Source organism: Carcharodon carcharias, chromosome 9, assembly GCF_017639515.1.
Source record: "Carcharodon carcharias isolate sCarCar2 chromosome 9, sCarCar2.pri, whole genome shotgun sequence".
NCBI classification, from domain to species: Eukaryota; Metazoa; Chordata; class Chondrichthyes; order Lamniformes; family Lamnidae; genus Carcharodon; species Carcharodon carcharias.
This window is the reverse complement of record NC_054475.1, coordinates 139,345,956-139,367,440: the sequence shown is the minus strand read 5'-3', so window position 1 is coordinate 139,367,440 and position 21,485 is coordinate 139,345,956. Positions and strand designations below refer to the sequence as shown.

General features: G+C 42.4%; 1 protein-coding gene across 4 annotated transcripts in view; it reads right to left on the bottom strand.

Annotated features, from left to right (window-relative positions):
* Positions 1–21,485, bottom strand: part of thoc2 (THO complex 2) — a 167,655-nt gene that overhangs the window by 53,735 nt on the left and 92,435 nt on the right. For all 4 annotated transcript variants that reach the window (XR_005944023.1, XR_005944024.1, XM_041195847.1 and 1 more), the window contains 6 exons: positions 14,863–14,943; positions 13,964–14,060; positions 12,432–12,549; positions 11,248–11,427; positions 10,461–10,625; positions 410–685 (listed from right to left, as the gene is read on the bottom strand). Coding sequence is in view for 2 of the 4 variants with exons in the window: in XM_041195847.1 (XP_041051781.1) it covers positions 410–685; positions 10,461–10,625; positions 11,248–11,427; positions 12,432–12,549; positions 13,964–14,060; positions 14,863–14,943 (917 nt within the window). In the remaining 2 variants the exon portion in view is untranslated. The remainder of the gene's footprint in view (positions 1–409; positions 686–10,460; positions 10,626–11,247; positions 11,428–12,431; positions 12,550–13,963; positions 14,061–14,862; positions 14,944–21,485) is intronic.

The following is a 21,485-nucleotide window of genomic DNA, read 5'->3' as shown; positions in this document are numbered from 1 at the left end:
TTAATGCAGCCCTGCAACGGATAAAAGTTGAAACTGAACACTTAAAAATAGTTTTCACTTACTTAAATTCAACATCAGAGTTTCAGAATGTTTAACTATACACCAAAAATTTTTGCATTCACTTGAATACATGCAATATTAGGCTTCATGAATTTCTTTAATTGAAACTGTAATCCCAAGAAATTAAATTGTTTTAGTGACGCACTCGTCAAACCCTTAAGCAAGTCAGTAATCACAATAATCAATTGTAATTGGTGTTTTCAACATTTAATTAAGCACTTTAATAAAAATGTTACAACAAAAATTACTGACCCTTGACCATGAACTGCTTTTAAGGCAGTTAACAAAACATTGAAAACAAATGTAACCAATCCAACTGAAACCACTAGTTTAATTTCTGGATTCTTACCATTTCCTGATTGTCATCGATTGCTTTCATTTGGACCTTCAATTTGTTCACTTCTCGGTCATAACTTGTGCTGGGGACAGCGAGGTCATACATAGAGAGAGACCAAAATGTAGCATAGAACTGAGGGCTGATGTCGTCCCATACTTTGGGAGGGTGAAGTGAAACCACAGCATCGTGGACAGGTGCCATTACTAATTCACATGCATTGATATATTTGTGAACCTTTTGTTGCTGTTTGTTCCCCTTTTCAGCTTTCTTCAGTTCATCATATTTGGACTAGAAAGGAGCAAGCAAACATACTTATATTTTGTAAACACTTTGAGTACTCAGATATAATTTTGCTACAAAAAGAAACACCTTGGTCCACTACACTTGTACCCTACTAGAGCTATCTACTCGTATTCTCTGCTGCTTCCTCATACATTTAATAGCCCAGATCTTGAGGTCCCAGTCATGACCTGTGTACCTAGGATGCAGGAGGAGCTGTAATTAAAATTTATGCACAGCTACATTACCACCAAATAAGAAATTCCAAAGAAACACTTATGTGTAATTGAGCTGGACACAGACCTCGAGGAGTGTTTTCAGCTCATCATGTCAAAAGGAGGTGTGGCTTTACCAGCAGTATGCCTCGCTGGTGGGCCTCTGCACTGACATTGCCATTGGACCCTGTTGCAGGCAGGACAGCATGTTCCCACTGCAGCCTCCAACCAAGGGAGGGTCATTCTTCATCATGCAGCCAGCAGTGAACGTCTCCACGTCACTGCTGGCCACACAATCTGAGCCAACAAATTCACATTATAGAGACAATTACGGAGAGCAAACACAAGCTTGGTCCCCAGTATCAAAGGATTGAAATAGCAAGAAACTTAGGATCTTCAGCCCTTACACTGAGACAGAGGAAACAAAAACCTTTTGAATTATGTAATGTATTGCTATAAAGTTAATTCATTGCATAATTTAAAAGGAAGCAAATACATCAAAACAAAGGAGCACAGACTAAAATTTATGAAAGGATATCACTGGGCTGATGGTACAAGAACTTCTTCACACTAGCAATGATCAACACCAACTGATGATCTTCTCGATAGGGTAAAGGTAGCAAATTTCAAAAATTAATTCAAAATCATGAGACAGTGTAATCAAGGTATGGTATGGATCTTCATCTAGATGAATGAGCTCAGATGGCCCCAGTGGCTATTTGTCTGTAATTAATCCTGGCCTTTTGAAGTTTTATTTTCAACTCCCACTTAAATGTGGCTGATTCTTTAGTCAATAATTGCAGTTTTTAATAACCTTTTGTTTTATACAGTTTTTCTAAATTATTGCTCAAAAATTCTTTGCAATTTGCTTAATTTACTCAAAGTTCAAATACTTGTGAAAAATCAGTTTTCTGAATCTTTTATTTAGAATTGATTGTTTCCTTGGAGTTAATGTTCATTTGTACAAAGACAAAATTCAATTCCACCAAGTGAAATTGTTTCAAACAGCAAGGATCCTAAAATGTTTGAAGGCAAGCAAAGTGATGTATACTTAAATTATTTGTTCTCCCTTCACCCACCCAAGAAGTGCAAATGTTACCACACAAAATAGGCCAGGTTTTGAGGAACTGGGAGTGAGTTACTTGCCGCAGAACTCCCAGCCTCAAAACCTGTCTTCATCATCACAAGGAGGAATATTCTTCACTTCCCTTCATGAGTGCAGCTCCACACCATCCAGAACAAAACAGTCCGCTTAATTGACACCCCATCCACCACCTTAAACATTCACTCCCTCCACCACCAATGCACAGTGGCAGCAGTGTGTACCATCTACAAATTGTACTGCAGCAACTTGCCGAGACTCCTTCAACAGCACCTTCCAAATTCATGACCTTTACCGCCAAGAAGGTCAAGGGCAGCAGGCACATAGGAACATCACCACCTGTAAGCTTCTCTCCAAACCACACACTATATTGCCGTTCCTTCACTGCTGCTAGGTCAAAAACCTGGAACTGCCTTCCTGACAACACTTCACAAAAGCAACTCTCAGCCACCTTCTCAAGGGCAATTAGGGATGAGCAACAAATACTTGCCTTCCCAGTGATGCTCATATCCCATGAACAAATTTTTTAAAAACTCATCATTGGTAGCCAGAGAAACACTGGAACTGGCTTCTCTTTGCACACTGCGAATGGAACACCCCTCAGCCCCCTCCCCATAAGAATCTATCTTTGGTCCATCCTTGGCCCCCATCTTATTATTCCACACACATGTCTTTCCTCAGCAACATTATCCAGACAGAGGCCCAAACAATCCCCACTCACCACCACTCTCCTCCATCTGACTGAACTTGTTCTCACACTGAACAATTTCTCCTTAAACTCCTCTCACTTCCTCCAAATAAAAGGTGTGGCTATGGGTACCCGCATGGGCCCCAGTTATGCCTGTCTCTATGGGATATGTGGAACACTCCTTGTTCCAGTCCTTTTCAGGCCCGCTCCCACAACTCTTTCTCCGGTACGCTGATGACTGCTTCGGTGCCGCTTCATGCTCTCGTCTGGACCTGGAAACATTTATTAATTTTGCTTCCAATTTCCATCCCTCCATCATTTTCACATGGTCCACCACTGACGTTTCCCTTCCTTGACCTCTGTCTCAATTTCTGATCATAGACTGTCCACCAATATTCATTACAAGCCTACCGACTCCCACAGCTATCTCGATTACAGCTTCTCACACCCTGCTTCCTTTAAGGACTCCACCCCATTCTCTCAGTTCCTTCGCCTCCGTCGCATCTGTTCTTATGAAGCCACTTTCCAAAACAGTTCTTCTGACGTCTTCCTTCTTCATTAACCGTGGTTTTCCACCCACGGTGGTTGACAGAGCCCTCAGCCCTGTTCAGACCCATCTCCCACGCTCTGCCCTCACACCTTCCTTTCCCTCCCAGAACCATGATCGGGTCCCCCTTGTCCTCACTTATCACCCCAACAAACTCCGCATTTAAAGGATCATCCTCCGCAACTTCCGCCAACTCCAGCATGATGCCACCACCAAACACATCTTCCCATCACCCCCCGTCAGCATTCCGTAGGGACCGTTCCCTCCAGGACACCCTGGCCCACCCCTCCATCACCCTCTACACCTCAACCCCCTCCCAAGGTACCTTCCCATGCAACCGCAGAAGGTGCAACACCTGCCTCTTTACTTCCCCCCTCCTCACCATCCAAGGGCCCAAACACTCCTTTCATGACCCAGACCCAGACCTCCCTGTCGCTTGCCATTTCGATACACCACCTTACTTTCATGCCCACGTCTGTCATTGGCCTGCTGCAATGTTCCAGTGAAACTCAACGCAAACTAGAGGAACAGCACCTCATCTTCCGATTAGGCACTTTACAGCCTTCCGCACTTAACATCGAGTTCAACAATGTCAGAACATGAACTCTCTCCTCCATCCCCACCCCCTTTCCAATCCCCTTTTTTCTAATAATTTATATATATTTTTGAAATATATATTTTTCTGTTCCCACCTATTTCCATTATTATTTTTAAATTTATTTCTAACCATTGTTTTATCTCCACCTTTTAGCCCAATTTGATCCCTTCCCCCTACCCCAGCCAGGCCATCTGTCACTTGCTCGTCCTGTTTTCTACCCTTAATGTCACCATTAGCACATCCTTTAGCTAATTTCACCATCATCAACACCCCTTTGTCCTTTTGTCTATGATATCTTTGGCAATCTCTTCTTTGCCTCCACCTATCACTGGCCCTCGATCCAGCTCCACCTGTCCCACCCCCCTCAAACAACTTATATTTCACCTCATTTCTATTTTTCTTTAGTTCTGATGAACGGGGAGACATACGGACTCAAAACATTAACTCTGTCTTCCTCTCCACAGATGCTGCCAAACCTGCTGAGCTTTTCTAGCTATTTTTGTTTTTATTTCATCCAGACACAGTCAGGTTCCACAAGTACATGACCATGGCCAACCCTACCATGCGACTATCTCTCTCTCTCAACCACGCCACTACCTGTGCTGTCAAAACTGCTTCTCCAAAATCCAGTCTTGGATGAGCCAAATTTTCCAATTAATTATTGGAATACCAAACTCATTGTCATCTGCCCCACTACAAATTCAGTTCGCTAGCCACCAGTTCTCTCTCTACCTGGCCACATTCTCAAGCTGAATCAAGTCATTCATAAGCTCATGGTAGGTGACTTGGAGCTGTGCTTTTAACCTCATATGCTCTCCGTAACAAAGGCCACCAACTTCCATCACTGAAATACGACCCATCTTCACCCCTTCCTCAGCCACTTGTTGCTGAAATCCTCATTTATGCCTTGGTCATCTCCAGACTCAACTATCCCAATGATTCCCTAGCATTTCCAACTCTCACCAAGTGCTCATCATCACCGTTCTAGTTTCTGACATAAACTGGCTCCTACTCCACCAACACCTCAACTTTAAAATTTTCATCTTTGTTTGCAAATTCATCCACGGTTTCACCCTTCCTCAACTCTATAACTCCCTCCAGCCCTACTCTAATTGACCTCTTCTGTACCCCACAAAACTTATTTTACTCCACCATGCCTTTAGCCATCTAGTTTCTAAATTCCAAAATTTTCACCATCAAGCCTCTTTATCTAACCACTTCTCATGCCTCCTTTATGATACTGCTTAAAACCTACTCTTTGACCAAGACAAAAATCACGGCTGACACTCCAACGCAGACGAAGCTTACACAAGTTAGTCCTGATGTCCTGGCCAATATATATTGCTCAACCAACATCGCAAATGAAACATATTATTCCATCACTCTCACATTGCTGTGCACAAATTGGCTGCTGCATTTCTTAAATTACAATAGCAAATACGCTTCAAAAGTACTTCATCGCCTGGAAAGTGCTTCGAGACATCCAGTGTTCATGAAAAGTTTTTCTCTTTTTTAAGTACTTGATCACCTGTCTTAATATCTTTCTCTGGCTTGGTTTCCATTTTTGTAAATTACAATCCAGTGAAGCAACTTGGGATATTTTACTATGTGAAAGGTGCTATGTAAAAGCAAGTTGTTGTTCTTGAAACAGTTAGATCCTATTTATCCTTTAGCCTTTTAGAATTTTAAGCATCTCTATTACACCATTCTGTGATTAGCATTGTTCCAACAAAAAAAATACAGCGTTTCAAATCTTTTCTCTTATTTGTATTTCCTCATTCCAGGCAGCATCCTTTTGATTCTTCATTGCGCCATCTCTATGCCCTCAATATCTTTCTTTTGGTGTTGAACCCAATTCTGCACATAGTACTCCAACTACGGTCATAAAGCTTTATACAAATCACATTGTTATCTCTCAGCTTTTCTGTGGTATACCTTGTGACAAAGCCCAGGGATGCTGCCTTTGATGTCCTGTGAAAAAGCACACACAAGTCCCTCTGTTCTTCCACAGCAACAAGCCTACTTACATTCAGAATCTAATTACTATTATTTCTTTTCAATCAAAGTGAATCACCTCAGACTAAATGACACTGAAGTGCATTTGCCATTTAGCCCAATCCCCCATCTTTTGAATATTCCTCTGCAGCTTTCTTTGATCTTAAGAAATAACTACATTCCTATTTTGCCAAAATCAGCATATTTTGACACCACCTCCTCTAGGTCTAAATCCAAAAATGCCTACCAGAATGTTATTTTTTACCAAAGGCAGAATGTCAAACATCAATAAATGCAATTGATCTTTTCCAGTCACAGAGGTAAAAATTTGCTTTTTCTTGTGACACAAAAAACAGGACAACCCAGTTCTTTTCCTCATGCTATTTCCCCTTCCATCACCACTGTTCCAGACAGGCTCTGGCTGGAAAGTTGAAGAAAATCAGATCTTCATGGCTGCAGGGCTCTAGTAGTAGAGGACATTCTATGAGTGGTTTCAGCATTTGGGATGCCTCTCCAGCAGTCACAATCAACAGAATTTGTTTGCCTGTACCCCCAGTGGCCAATGCCTGTCCTGAGGTGATTGAGACACAGCAGAAGTAGGCCATATTCTGCTGGTTCCTGTTGGGAGGGATTCCTCTGGATCATTAGACAACTCATTTGCCTTCATGTAGATGCCTTGATCAATCCAGGATTACTGGCAATTTTCTTAAAACAGTGAGGCTCGAGAGCAGGGACCAGTTTCTGAAGGGAATGCGTTCTTCAAAAAAAGATACAAAGGAGGGAGCTTTTTTCCCTGGAAATTACATACTTTGCAATCAACTCTAAAGAAACTTACCAGCATGTGCATGAGATTCAAGTCACACGTGTAAGTTAAAATCAGTGCAAAACTGAGTCAATTGCACATATAACAAAGGATTACTTGGGGAAATAATGCAGCCTACCTACCGCAGATATAAATTCTCTATGTTAAACATAAATATTTAACTTTGTAGCAGACTGTAAGGCTATTAAACTTACTAAGCATACCAAATAATTAACACAGAAAAAACAAATAATACCCAAGACTAAAAACAGACAACTTTGCTAAGAGGGCTCTGGATTATAGCAGGATTGCATGCCTGAGAAACCTCACAAAGCCATCTCCAGATCAGTTTCCATCCACAAAGAGAAGGATACTAATATACCTGAAAATGATGAAGGAATCTCACCAAAATCAATGTCTTTTCAAGACAGTAGATATTACAAATTTGCTTCTCCAGGTCCAGAGATATTCACAGGGTAGGATTTTACGTCCTGCGGGCAGGCGCGCACCCAACCTGATTGGGCAGGAAATAGCGAGCAATGACATTGGGCGAGCATCCTGTTGTCATCATGCGCTCGTGCGATATTTTGGTCGGCATGCACGTGCGTGAGAGAGTTGGCAGCACAGTCACCGAAAATTAAGAGGACTATTAAGCCGTTAATCAGTTAATTGAAACCTATTTTTCACTGCCCGTCCAACCTTCTGGTTGGTGGTGGGGCGAATTGGTGAGGCAGCCTTTCGATTTTTTTTTACGCAATCTCATCCATGGGCAGGATGAGGTTTCCAACAGTAATATAAAAAAATAAAAAATTTAAGCATCATTTTTAATATGTCCCTCTTCATGTAACTAAGTCATATGTGTGGGCATGTTTCTCTCATTCTTAAAATCTTTATTTTTGTTTCTAGAATTCTTCAGCTCCCTGAGGCAGCTCTGCACCTTCAGGGAGCTTTCAGAGCATGCTCCCCCACGCATGTGCAGGCTCAAGCGCTTGCACTCCTCCTGCCCCCACCCTGGCAGCGCTGAGTTTCTCAGTGCACCTTTCACGTTGGCTGGCGGTTAATTGGCCAGCCAGCATGAAATTGCAGGCAGTGGACCGTTTCCCAACCTCTCCTGGGCCCGCCCACCCAATGATCAGAAAATCCTGCCCACAGTGTGTAGCCACAATTTAGACACAAAATCCATTACAGGCTGAAATGGACCTCTCTCCCCATCCCAGAAACCTTCTCTCCCCACTAGTGCAAGGATGCTGAAGTCACAGATGCACAACCTCTTCTCGCAAGAACAATGACGATTCTTCTGAGTACTTGAGAAGGATGTACAATCCTAAGTAATAGGAATGAGTAAGTAGTTAATAAAAACGTAAAGAGGTTCTTGTTTTTTTTTGAGACACAACTGATCAGTCATCTCGAGGGTCAGGAGGAAACTCCTTGGAAATTCAGGCCACCCTACTGCAAAATTTAAAAGACGCGGTTATAGCAAGTTTAGGAGTACTAAGCTGGCACAGTATTTTTTTTTAAAAGGGAGACAGCAGCAGCTAAGTACGAAATAGAACTAGATGCAGATGACTGCAATGTTCTAAACAATAGGAAAACTTTAAATAAAGTATTGAAGGAAAAGTAAATCTTTTCCATTTATTTGAAGGCAAAAACAAGGTGTGATGACAAGAAGCTAGTGGTTAAAATTGGAATTTATCACTAACTGGCACCCAAAAAATATTTTTACAAGTTATAAACAGAGTAGTTACTCAGAGGAGGGGCAATTTTCTATCTGAAACCTTTAAAGCATGAAAACTGAGTTGATGGTGAAGACCTATACTTGACTGGGAGGGGATGTGGAAGAGATCTGACCCAGGTAGTTAAGATAATTAAAGACATGGAGGTCAAGCAAGCTGCTTGCATGTTTGAGATGGGGTGAGGTCAAACTTGGAGCCATCCATACAAATTCAAAGGAAGCAGGGAGTGAGTTTGGATACATAAGTTTTATTTTTTTCCAGAAGGTAATCAACACTTGAAGCAGATTTCTGGAGCAAAGTACTGAAGACTGTTTGCTTCTACTCCTTTAAGGGGAGACAGTGGCATTGTGATATTGTAACTAGACTCGTAATCCAGAGATCTGGGGTAATGCTCTGGGGACCTGGGTTCAAATTCTACCACAGCAGATGGTGGAATTTACATTCAATAAAAAGTCTGGAAATAAAAGTCTAATGATGACTATGAAGTCATTGTCGATTGCCATTAAAAAAAAAAAATCTGGTTCACTAATGTCCCTTAGAGAAGGAAATCTGCTGTCCTTACCTGGTCTGGCTTACATGTAGTTTTGGATCCACAGTCATGTGATTGACTTTTAAAATGCCCTCTCTCAAATGGCCTAGCAAGCCACTCAATTTCTCAAGGGCAATTAGGGATGGGCAATAAATGCTGGCCTAACCAGTGACACCCACATCCCGTGAATTAATGAAAATACTCTAAAATGAGGTAATCACATTTTATGGAAAGTGGGAGTGAATTATTTTGGAAAATAATGACACTAATGATATCAAGGGGTACGGAGATAGTGCAGGAAAGTGACATTGAGGTAAATGCCATGATCTAATTGAATGGCAGAGCAGGCTTAACGTCCTGAATGGCCAACTCCTGTTCCTATGTTCCTAAAATAAAATGTATCTGGGATCTCTTGGGGTTTGAATGATAGTTAATGAGTTTGCAGAGGATTCCCAAATTGGAGTCGAATCTCTGTTTTTCCATCTCCCAGGAATCGAAGTCTTGAACAGAGTTGAAGTCAACCAGTGTGTAGTGTGTGAACCCAGTGGCCCTTTATCATTACAGATACAGAAATAAACACCGACTGTGAAATGTTAACAGCAGTGGTGCCTTTCCTGACATTTGACAACATCCATTACTATTTCTGCTTCAGGATCACTGCTTAGAACCAAAACAAAATACTGTATCTACCCAAGGTGGCAGAATTCCCAAGACCAACTAAAAAATTAACTGAGTTCAAGCGCTAAAACCATTAAATAAGTAAAAAGCTCAGAGATAATTTGGAAGACAAGTGAGAATGTGTATGCTTCATCCAGTGACATCAAGCTCAACTAAATAAAATCAATTTAAAATAGCAAGTATTAAAGAAAAGGCAAACTATTGATCTAGGCCTCTACTTAATTCTTAGCATTTTTTCCCCACATTTCAATAAGATGAACTGTGTACCTTGCAGTAAAAAGTGACAGATTGCAAGCATAATTCCTTTAGCAGCAAGAATTAAGAAAACGCAATTGGTACTGAAAAAAATTCAGGATTGCCTCAAGTGCACCAATGTTTTGGTAATTTTATTTTCTTCATTTGCAGCTCTCAGTACCCATGCTGCATTCCCTCTGCCAATAGAACGATCCATTGTGAAACAGCCAAACTGTTGTTTGCAATCTATCCAAGAGCTGAATTTTCTCAGACTGAGGTTCTGAGTTTTGTTTGCAGGGAATCCATATAATGTGGGACCATGCCCAGATTGGGCCTTAACAAGCCCAAATGGGCAGCACAATGCAAAAGGAAAAAATTAATAAGAAGGGTTCTCCCACCTGAGCATCATTCTTCTGATGCTACTAAATAGCTCAATCATCAATTTAGAAACCAAACCAAACTGACTTCTTATTAGAAAGTGTTGAATTGCAGACATTTTAAACTTGGATCAGAGCCAGCCAATGTTTAAAGTCCCATTTCATGTGACATGTACCGATAGATTGCCCTTCTTACAGAAAAGATATAAAAGGGAAAAAGTATCACCAACATAGTAACCTTGCACATCAACTGGAAAGTAGCTGCCAAATACAGCACTGCACTTACCGAAATGTGGTGTGCATACATAGGACGTGACAAGAAAAATGCAGCATCATGAGGTGTGTGAAACTGATTACAAAGAACATCAATTGAAGGCACTCGTTTGATGTAGTCTTCTGTACTTAGGTTTGAAGCTAAAAATCCTCCAAACTGCACCAGAGTATCATGGCACTGCAAAAGCAAGTAGGGTGTATTTAGTTTGGAGTGAAAATTGGATTTCCAAGCATTTTGTATATTGTTTCATAAATCTGAGTGAACTAATATAATGCTTGAAAGTATGAACAATATTAATTTGACAGTGTTAAAACTTGTCACACAAGCACAGATGTAAGTTGTAAAACGCACTGCTCAGGCTGAAAAGGGAGAAATAAAATGAAAAGAAAATCTATAGATTAATACTAGAACACAGTATCCTTTATTTTTCTTCACAACCATGACAAAAGTGATCTCAAAGTGATGGAGATGATGTTCCCATACACCCCTTGCCCACATAAGCAGTAGAAATTGGAAGGTACTACAAAAGAAGCCTTGACGAGTTGCTGCAGTGCATTCTTTCAATAGTACACACAATAATCACAGCATGCTGGTGGTGGAAGGGGTTGACATTTAAACATGTGAATGTAGTGCTCATCAATCAGGCTGCTTTGTTTAGAAAATGCACAGTGCCTCTCAAATATGAACCAACAAATCTGATTGAAAATTCCTATATAATTGTCAATTTTATAATCCCACTGCTTACGAAAACTGTTATATGGATTATTAAACTCATTCACTGTATATTTATAATGCTTACCTGATCGTACAATTTTCCAACTAATTTGAGGTGCTTCTCACCCCCCTCCTGGAAAATAACACCATTTCTCTGCTGAGCCATAAGGAGACAAAGGGGAAGGGCCAGGTCATGGTCGAGCAGTGCATCTTTTAGCCGCTGGGATGACTTCTTTGTGTTCCTAATCTGTCCAAAGTAGCCACCCTGAAAACAGAAGCAAAAATATTTTACCATGAAACACAAGTTTTTCACACCCCTGAATCAAAATTTTTAACAAGTATTGATTTGAAAAAATACCATTGGTAATTAGAATTTAGCAGTTTCAAATTTTAATATGAAAAACTTACCACCTCCGTATGTTACAGAAGGGATTTCAACCAAATCAAAACTTCAAGTTTAATAGTCAATCTCAACATTGGCACCCAATAACAAAATAGAATACAAGGCAATAATAGGAATACTTGACCTCTGCCTACATTATAAACCATTTTCGCTTCTCTATCCAATCCATAACAATAACAGAAATTTGCCTTGACAATAGAAGTTATGGTTTTCACATGGTACCAACTGGAAAATGACAACTACCATGTACTTTGGACCAACTTGATAACCTACGACGTACAACTTAATTCTACTCAAGGCAACAACCATAAAAAAATGAAGATGTTGCCTGATGCTACTGCTGTTTAAGCCAACAAAAATGCAAGTTAAATTGGCAAATGTCACAACCCACCCAACATTTATACAATTTTGCAACCTGGTTAGACGTGAGAGATTTTCACTGCCACTGGGTCAAAATCCTGGAACACTCTCCCTAACATCATTGTGGGTGCACCTACACCACATGGACTGCGGCAGTTCAAGAAGGCAGCTCACCACTACCTTCTCAAGGGCAATTAAGGATGGGCAATAAATGCTGGCCTAGCCAGCGATGCCCACATCCCATAAATGAATAATAATAAAAAAGCACTGATAGAAATACTAACTGCAAACACCTGGAGTGTTCTTTCATTATGTTTCAGAAACTTCAGATTTATGCTCCCCATTTATTTCAATGCAGAGCAGAACATACTGGAATCTACACATCTCGAGATTATTTTTTCCTATAGCCAAAGTTACAGCAGTTTCTTCATAGCAAATTTTTCAATGGTAGGTCAATTGCTCTACATAACATTTTACAAGTGTTTTAGAATGTAAAACTGCCTTGCCTCAGCTTTTAACTGCTCTCCACCAGTCATGGCTTCCAATTGCTCTGTTGTCATTTCCTCTGTAATTTCAATACCAGCCATCTTCTGCACCACTTCTTTTAGGATGAGCAAATCAAAACTATGTTGAAAAAATTAAAGAATAAGTTGAACAGAAAATAGCAATGTGTCATGAAGAGATATTAATGTATATAATGTTATTAGAAATTATTTTAAATTGGACTTGCAGTAGGGTTTGTGTCTGTGGGTGTGTGTGGGGGTGTGTGAGAATTGGATTAAAGCCAGCCAGTCTGGGTGCTTTGATGTATAGTAGTTTTGAGGTGTAAGTTTACAGTGCATTTGAATTTTGTTGAATAAGCCATTCAAAGATTGGGGGTGAAATCTTGCACCTAGCTAGGAGACACCAGGCAATATGTTTATATTACTAATAAAATTGGTGCTATGAAAGGGGTTTGATTGTTAGAAGAAGTGGAGTTCAAAGGGCCTGGTGATGCAATGAGAATTTACAATCAAAGGGATAGCTAGGTATAAACTGAGAGGAGTTTGTGTGTGGAAGTCAGAGGCATGTGATATCTAAGCACCTGTAAGCCTCCAACTGTCTGCAAAGGAAACAATTGAAAGGAACCTCATTTTGAATTCCTAAAATAAAATGTGCTTTACCTGCTGTCTGTTTAAAGTTTATGGGCTTTTGTTGCCTTGTGAAGATTTTAGGAGTGATTAATTTGAGGATTTGTTTAACAGTTATTATGGTAGTAATTTGTAGATGTCTAAGTGTTTAATACCTTGCAAAATTAATAAATGTTTAGTTTAATTTATATAAAAAAAAACCTCTAAGGTTTGGTGGTTTAATTTCTGAATTCAGAGTTGCATCTCAAACATACCAATTGAAAACATAGATAATGACAGTTTAAAGTTGCCTTCTGAGATTTTAAATAACTCAGCTTTTACCAACTGCTGTGTCATAACACAATGACATCAAGAACAGAAGTTTTTTTGCAGTCCACAGATCATCAAAACATTTACAGGACTGAATATTTACTATAGAAGATTAATTTAAGCTTCAAAAGTGTTTGCTCCAACATTATAGTAATTCACTCAATGTCAGAAAAGGTTAAAATTACAAATGAAGATTCAGGCACGATTGAGGATGCAGGTGTGTGTCTCAGCTTCCTAACCTCAAATTTGATTCCAAGTGGAATGCCCAAAAAAATCAAAAAAATCAGGACAGTTATCTAGCCAGATACACACAAGGCAGCTGATAAGCTGTAGGTCAATACTTAGCAGAGGCTCAGAACCATAGGTTTCAGCTGCAATTGGTATCTGGCAAAAAATAGTAGCAACAAAAATTAACAAGATGTATTTTCTTAATTAAACCATTTGTAGCTTTTCTTTTATTTAAAGCAAAACTAAAACTTGCATATACAAATAACAGAGTACACAGTTTGTGGATGTTGGTATGCTCAGAAATTATACTTGTTGAATGATACCAAATTGCAAATTAAAAGCCCTGTTTCCTGCGCAGACAATAATTGTACCTTTTCCCAGCCTTTAGTTGGTTTGCAACATACTGCAGAAGACCAGTAAGTTCTATGGGATATTTTCTGAAAATCGCACCACAAAAACTTGCCAGACCTGTTCAGAGAGATTAATTATCATCATATCACTTCAAAAAACAATTGAGATCTTTGTATATTAATACAAAAAAAATTCTTTAAATTAGTAAAACCAGTGAATCTTAGAAGTTTGAATGACCAAAGCGCTGGAAACATAACTACGTGTACTTAGAGTGAACTGTCCTAAGTCAAAATTTACAAAGAAACATCACAAATAGTAGTAGGTAATTTGGCCCTCCGGGCCTGCTCTGAACATGGCCAAGGCTGATCCTCTATCTCAATGCCATGCTCCCGCTCTCTCCCCATGCCCCTTGTCTTTAGGGTCTAGAAATCTATTTCCTTCTTAAATATATTCAGTGACTTGGGTGGAGAATTCCAGTTTCACCACCCTCTGCGTGAAGAAATTTCTCATCTCAGCCCTAAATGATCTACCACATGTATTCTGAGACTGTGGCCTCTTGTTCTCGACCACTGCGCACCCAGCCCACCTCCCCCCCAGGCAGAGGAATCATCCTTGCATCCAGTCTGTTCTGCCCTGTCAGAATTTCACATGTTTCAATAAGATCCCCTATCATTCTTCTAAACTCCAGTGAATACAGGCCTATTCGACCCAATCATTCCTTACTTACACTAGAAGGTAGGGACTCTCCACCAAAAATCTGTCTTCTTTCATTTTAAGATGACAGTCATTATTTGTAGCATTTTTATAATTTAATTCCTCAATTTTATTGAATTCTCGACAAAGATATAATTAAAAATAAAATGCAAGTGATTAAAACTACTGCAAAATAGCAACAAAACTGAAAAAAAATTCCACTGACTCTGCAACCAGGTTGAGATGGTGGTGTCATCATGCTTCATCCTCTCTTTCTCAGGGTTAGCCAGAGCTTCAATGATGCAATCTTTTCAGAAGTTAAAAGAAAACTATAAACTTGAAATGAAGCATTAAATTATAGATCCTAACAAAACATTTTACGCAACTGCATGCAATATTGAAATCGCCGAGCTCAAAGCAATTAATCATCTTTAAACCCAAAAAAACCAACATTTTACATTCTATCTTAATGTGTGGCAGAATGACATTTTTGGTCATCACAGAATCACACAGGGCAGAAGAGGCCCTTCGGCCCATCGAGTCTGCACCGACACGAGAAACACCTGACCTACCTAATTCCATTTACCAGCACTTGGCCCATAGCCTTGAATGTTATGACGTGCCAAGTGCTCATCCAGGTACTTTTTAAAGGATGTGAGGCAACCCGCCTCCACCACCCTCCCAGGCAGCGCATTCCAGACCGTCACCACCCTCTGGTTAAAAAAGCTTTTCCTCATCTCCCCCCTAAACCTCCTGCCCCTCACCTTGAAATTATGTCCCCTTGTGACTGGCCCTTCAACTAAGGAGAACAGCTGCTCCCTAAGCACCCTGTCCATACCCCTCATTATCTAGTACACCTCGAACAGGTTGCTCCTCAGTCCTCTCTGCTCCAATGAAAAACAACCCAAGTCTATCCAACCTCTCTTCATAACTTAAATGCTTCATCCCAGGCAACATCCTGGTGAATCTCCTCTGCACCCCCTCCAGTGCAATTACATCCTTCCTATAATGTGGCGACCGACCAGAATTGCACACAATACTCCAGCTGTGGCCTCACCAAGGTTCTATACAACGCCAACATGATCTCCCTACTTTTGTAATCTACGCCTCGATTGATAAAGGCAAGTGTCCCATATGCCTTTTTCATCACCCCACTAACATGCCCCTCCGCCTTCAGAGATCAAGAGACACACATGCCAAGGTCCCTTTGTTCCTCAGAACTTCCTAGTGTCATGCCGTTCATTGAATACTTCCTTGTCAAATTACTCCTTCCAAAGTATATCACCTCACACTTTTCAGGGTTAAATTCCATCTGCCACTTATCTGCCCATTTGAGCATCCTGTCTATATCTTCCTGAAGCCCAAGACACTCAACCTCACTGTTAACCGCCCGGCCAATTTTTGTGTCATCTGCAAACTTACTAATCCTAACCCCCACATAGTCATCTATGTCGTTTACGTAAATGACAAATAATAGGGGACTCAGCAGATCCCTGTGGTACACCACTGGACACGGGCTTCCGGTCACCAAAGCAGCCTTCTGTCACCACCCTCTGTCAACTACAACTAAGCCAATTTTGAATCCACCTTATCAAATTACCCTGTATCCCATGTGCACTTGCCTTCTTTATAAGTCTCCCATGTGGGCCCTTGTCAAAGGCTTTGCTGAAATCCATATAAACTACATCAACTACACTACCCTCATCTACACATCTGGTCACCTCCTCAAAAAATTCAATCAAATTTGTTAGGCATGACCTCCCTCTGACAAAGCCATGCTGACTATCCTTGATCAAACCTTGCCTCTCCAAGTGGAGATAGATTCTCTCCTTCAGAATTTTCTCCAATAGTTTCCCTATCACTGACATGAGACTCACTGGTCTGTAGTTCCCTGGCTTATCTCTACAACCCTTCTTAAATAGTGGAACCACATTAGTTGTTCTCCGGTCCTCTGGCACCTCCCCCGTGGCCAGAGAGGAATTAAATATTTGAGTCAGATACCCCTGCGATCTCCTCCCTTGCCTCGCTCAGCAGTCTGGGATGCAAATCATCCAGAACTGGAGATTTCTCCACTTTTAAGCCTGCCAACAACTCCAATACCTTGTCACTCCCTATATCAATTTGCTCAAGAACCTCGCAGTCCGTCTCCCCGAGTTCCATAACTTCATCCTCATTCTCTTGGATGAAGGGGGATGTGAAGTCATATATTTTGGTTTTATATTTTTCAATTAAGTTCAGTAATTTTAAGCTTGCTATATTTGAATATACAAAACAGAAAACTACTCCAATTTCAAATATAAATAAAAGAACTATTTTCTATGTTTTACACAATATCACAAACGGAAAAAGGTCTAAAACTGTGGAAATACTCTAGGTTTCAGTGTTGAAAAGCAACGACGGGTTTTCAAAACACTGGGTGGAGTTTTCCCAAAACGAAACTACGCGCAGTGACAGCCAGTTTCGGCAGTGCCAAGCCTGGTGTCCGTAATGGCAGCAACTCATGCCCAATTCTGTGCTTGGAGCCTCATTAATAATGCAGAGGCGCATGTCACTCTGAATCACCTGGTGGGTCAGGAGCTGATGCGTCCACCCACCATTAGCTGGCGGGTTATAAGGTCCAGGACCCATGTTTAAACACCAGTCCAACACACAATCTCAATCTCTCCAGCCCACCAGAGATGCCTGCAACCCATAAGAGAGAGGCCAAGAGCATCAGGACAAAGTCTGCATCCCGCTTCACCCATCTGGCCTTGGTCAGAGGGGTGCAGGAACAATGGCACATGTTGTACCCCAAAGATGGCTGCAGGAAGCACAGCAGCCTCACCTCAGGCCTGGGACACCATAGCGGAGCAGATCAGCGCAGCTGACACCCACGCCCGAAGTGCCACACAGTACAGGAAAAGGACGAATGATTTCATCCATTCTGCCAGGGTAAGTCATCCTTCAACATCCTCCAAAATCAAACTATCACGGCATTATGCACTCAAATGGCTACTCTCTTCAGGGGTTTCACGCAACCATTAGCAGGGGACACATATCAACACTCATTCTCTCACAGGCTTTCACATCACCACCATGCCAAAAATCATGTTACTCAGACTCCAGCCTCTGGCCCTTCTGAGGGTTCGCCACAAACGAAAGATGCATCTCATCCAATCTCATCCCTTCTCATCACATACCTATCTTTCTTCTTCATGCAGGCCAAGATGACACACAATAGGCACAAGAGAGCACAGACCGGGGAGGGACATCCGACCTACTCACCCTCTGAATTTGAGGAAGCTGCAGCTGAGCTGGTGGAGGTGACAGGGATCGCTCCTGTCGGAAAGGAGATATTGGCCTCTCCAACCAACCTAGTATGGGTCACAGCTCCATCACCTCATCAAATCCTGACATTCGCAGTAAGTCACGTGCAGTCTTATGTAGCTCATGCTCATTAACTGAATCTCTCTTTTCTATTTTCTAGGCACAAGCACATCGAGATCCCCAAGCCATTCCAGCAACACCTGTGTGTGCCCAAGGATGAAGCTCCAGAAGAACCATCATGGCACTAACGTGCACCCTCCCACCAGCTGAGACACACACACGTTGGTGGGGCACAGATGTAGATTAGGCTCAGGTTCACTTTCTGGGGAACACCTCAGTGACACGTCCAGTGACGCAGCAGTTGGAGCAGCTGCTGGAGACTAGCCACCTACTCGCTCTGAGCCAGATGATGATCCTCTGGAAGATATGCTGGAGATGCAATGACAGGAGGCGGAACATCGCAGAGATTCCACAGTCACTCAGTGGACCAGAGCAAACAATGGAGGAGTCCGTTCGCATTCTATCTGATGTCATGGCTCCAGCATGCAAGCGCCTCGAGTTCACCATGAGAAGGCTGGCATCCACCAGAGACCTTGGTCCAGCAGGTCTTGTTGAATTTGAGCTCGGCCTTGCGCTCCATGGGCACACATCCTGGTGGGCACCATCAGTACGTTGGCAACGAGGCACCTTGACCTCCCTCTGGGCACACCATCTCCTGCAGGAGTCAGGGCGGGGCCCTCGGGCATCCAAAGGGAGGATGAGCGTCAGCCCAACACCCCGGGGCCTTCTCTCAGGACACTCCAACAGTGTGAAGCTGCTCACAGCCCCCTCTGCCTGAGAGCCCATCCACTCTAGCTTCTCAGGCTGCCAAAGGCACTTCTGCTTGAGCAGATGACCCTTATCAGGCTGGGGTCCTCCAGGTCACGGGCCACCAGGGTCAACACAGACATCAGGACATAGCAATCAGGAGGCTGCCTCCACCTCTGCTGTGGATGTCGGGGCTGCACTCAAGCGTAGCACTGGTGTTAGGAAAGTTAAGAAAAATCGATGTCACTTTTGGGTCACAGGTGTGTTAAGACATATAACTAAATTGCACTTTTGTTAATACATTTGATGGTTGTGTGAATGTTCCTGTCAACTGAAAGCTTTGCGATTTTGTACTTTGGAGTTCTCTTATTATGAGATTTAGCCTTCCTCCTTCTCCGTGATAGTGCCCCACTGTGAGATTAACATTGCCTCAGTTGAACTGGTATCTGCATCCTGTGAGATGTCAGCGTTTCTCACCCTTCTTCCTCAAAGACCACCATTGAGTGAGAGTAGCTTATCAGCATTGATAATTGAGCAGCATGTGCTTCTCCTTGGTGGTAGTGGCAGAAGAAAAGACACACAAAGGAGGAGGAGATCCCCAAGCATGTCCACAGGAAGAGGAGATTCCCAGGCATATCCATCTCTTAGTCACAGCAGTGTTTGCATTAGATGGTGGCAAAGGCTTCAAGTCTACTCTTGCATCGATCTTGCTCCAAAGTGGGCTCTCAGTTCTCAGAGTGAGCTCACTCACAGGGCCAAAGTAAAGATCATGGCCTGGCAAAGACTCACAAGGCAAGTGTGAATGCGGGACTCATTCTCGCTGCAACTGGGTAGACATCCCAAGTTAAAAGAAGATGGCTTTGAGGGTCCGGAGAGATGTGGCCATGACTTTACTCTTCCTGGAATCTGTCAGCGATTAACGTATGATGGACACGTCTCCCACGTCTTCCTTCTTCCATGGCGTGATCGCACTGATACTGACGTTCAGCAGCCTCCTGAGGTTCCTGGACCTCTGGATCTTCTTCCTCTGATGAGCTTTCATTCTCCTCCAGGTAATCCTCTGCCGGGGGGTCATCTCTTTGCATAGCCAGATTATGAAAGGTGCAACAAACTGCGATGATGCAGGAAACCCTGTCAGAAGTGTTTTGGAGTGAGCCACCCAAGCAGTGCAAGCATCTGAAACACACCTTCAGAAGCCCTATGATCTGCTCTATAAGGGATCATGTGGCCCTATGAGCAGCATTGTAGCTCTCTTCAGAACGACTCTGAGGGCAACGCACCAGTGTCATCAGCCAGCGCTTCAGTGGGTACCCGATATCCCAAAGCAGCCAACCCTGCAGACGATCGAAAATCTCAGGCACCTGGGAGTGACTCAGGATGTAGGAGTCATGGCAACTCCCAGGATATAGTGCGCAAACATGCTGTATGTGCTTCCGGTGATCACACACCAGTTGCACATTGATGGAATAACAATCCTTGCATTAGGGCCTGCTGCCATGGATTCTGTATAGCCATATTGTTGCAATCTATTGCACACCAGGGAAGCCTCAGCTGGAGGTGAAGCCAGTGAACCTTGTAGTCTGGCAATCTTCGTCCAGAGCAAACTTGACATAATGATGGGCCTTCATGTAAAGGGCATCTGTGACTTCTTTTATGCATCAATGTGTTGCGGACAGGTTCCCTGATGATTCTTGGAAAGAACCAAGGCTAAGAAATTGAGTGCAGCGGTCACCTTCAAAGCCACTGGCAGGAGATATCCTCCAGCTACATGTGGCGTCAGGTCTTCAAGAAGAATGTGGCATATGTGATGTATCAGGTCTCGGGCAAACGCAGACGTGCATGGCATTGCCTCTGGCTCAATTGTGAATAGGAGGCTCGATAAACCCTAGGTCTGGGTTTCTCCTCTTGTTCATGCTCTGGCTCCACTTGACTCTTTCCCTCCTGCTGAAGCTGCGCACGCAGTTGCCTCTCCATCCTTCACCTCTTCCACTGCAATACGATCATGACAAAGACAGCATTGAGCCCTGGATCCATATCTGCTTTTGCCTTCTGTCTGAAAGGAAACATTGAAACATTAATGATTCAAGGACAAAAAAGCTCAGAGGATGACACGTTTGGAGACTGTAAGGGTCTACAGCTTTTCCTGCCTTACTTGCATGGTGAATGGTGTTGCCTTGTCCCTGAAACACTAGCACACACATCAAAGTGACCAAGATGGCACTGCAGATATGTAACATTTTGAGCCCTGTGTGGGATGCTAAAGTTTAAGTGAGATGATTGACCCAACCTTGCTCTATGCTCCAATCTTTGATGTGGCATACTAATGACCAATCAGTTGCTCATGGTCAATGAGTGAATGTCCTTTGTCCCATTAGGAGTGGCACAGTTGGTAAACAAGTGACAGGCCTTTATTGATGGAATGCCATATATGATACAGCTGTGCCTCCTTCATAATTGCCAGCATTCCCAAATTCTGCATTCTTATGTGTTACATTTGAGATGCAGCGACTGTGAAGTGTAGCAACTGAGTTCTGAGTAGCCCTTTAACAGTGCAAATGAAGCTATTGACTTTAAGTGGTTTTCATCGCAAGGGGGTCTTCCTCCTTTCTTTCTTTCTTTCTGAGCAGAGAGCTGCTCACTCCAGCGGCAACAAGAGGTTAGAGGGCGAGCCCAGAAAGGCCCCCCCTCATGTTCGCCCTCTCCCCTAACTGCCATTCTACAGCCTTCCCTCCCTGT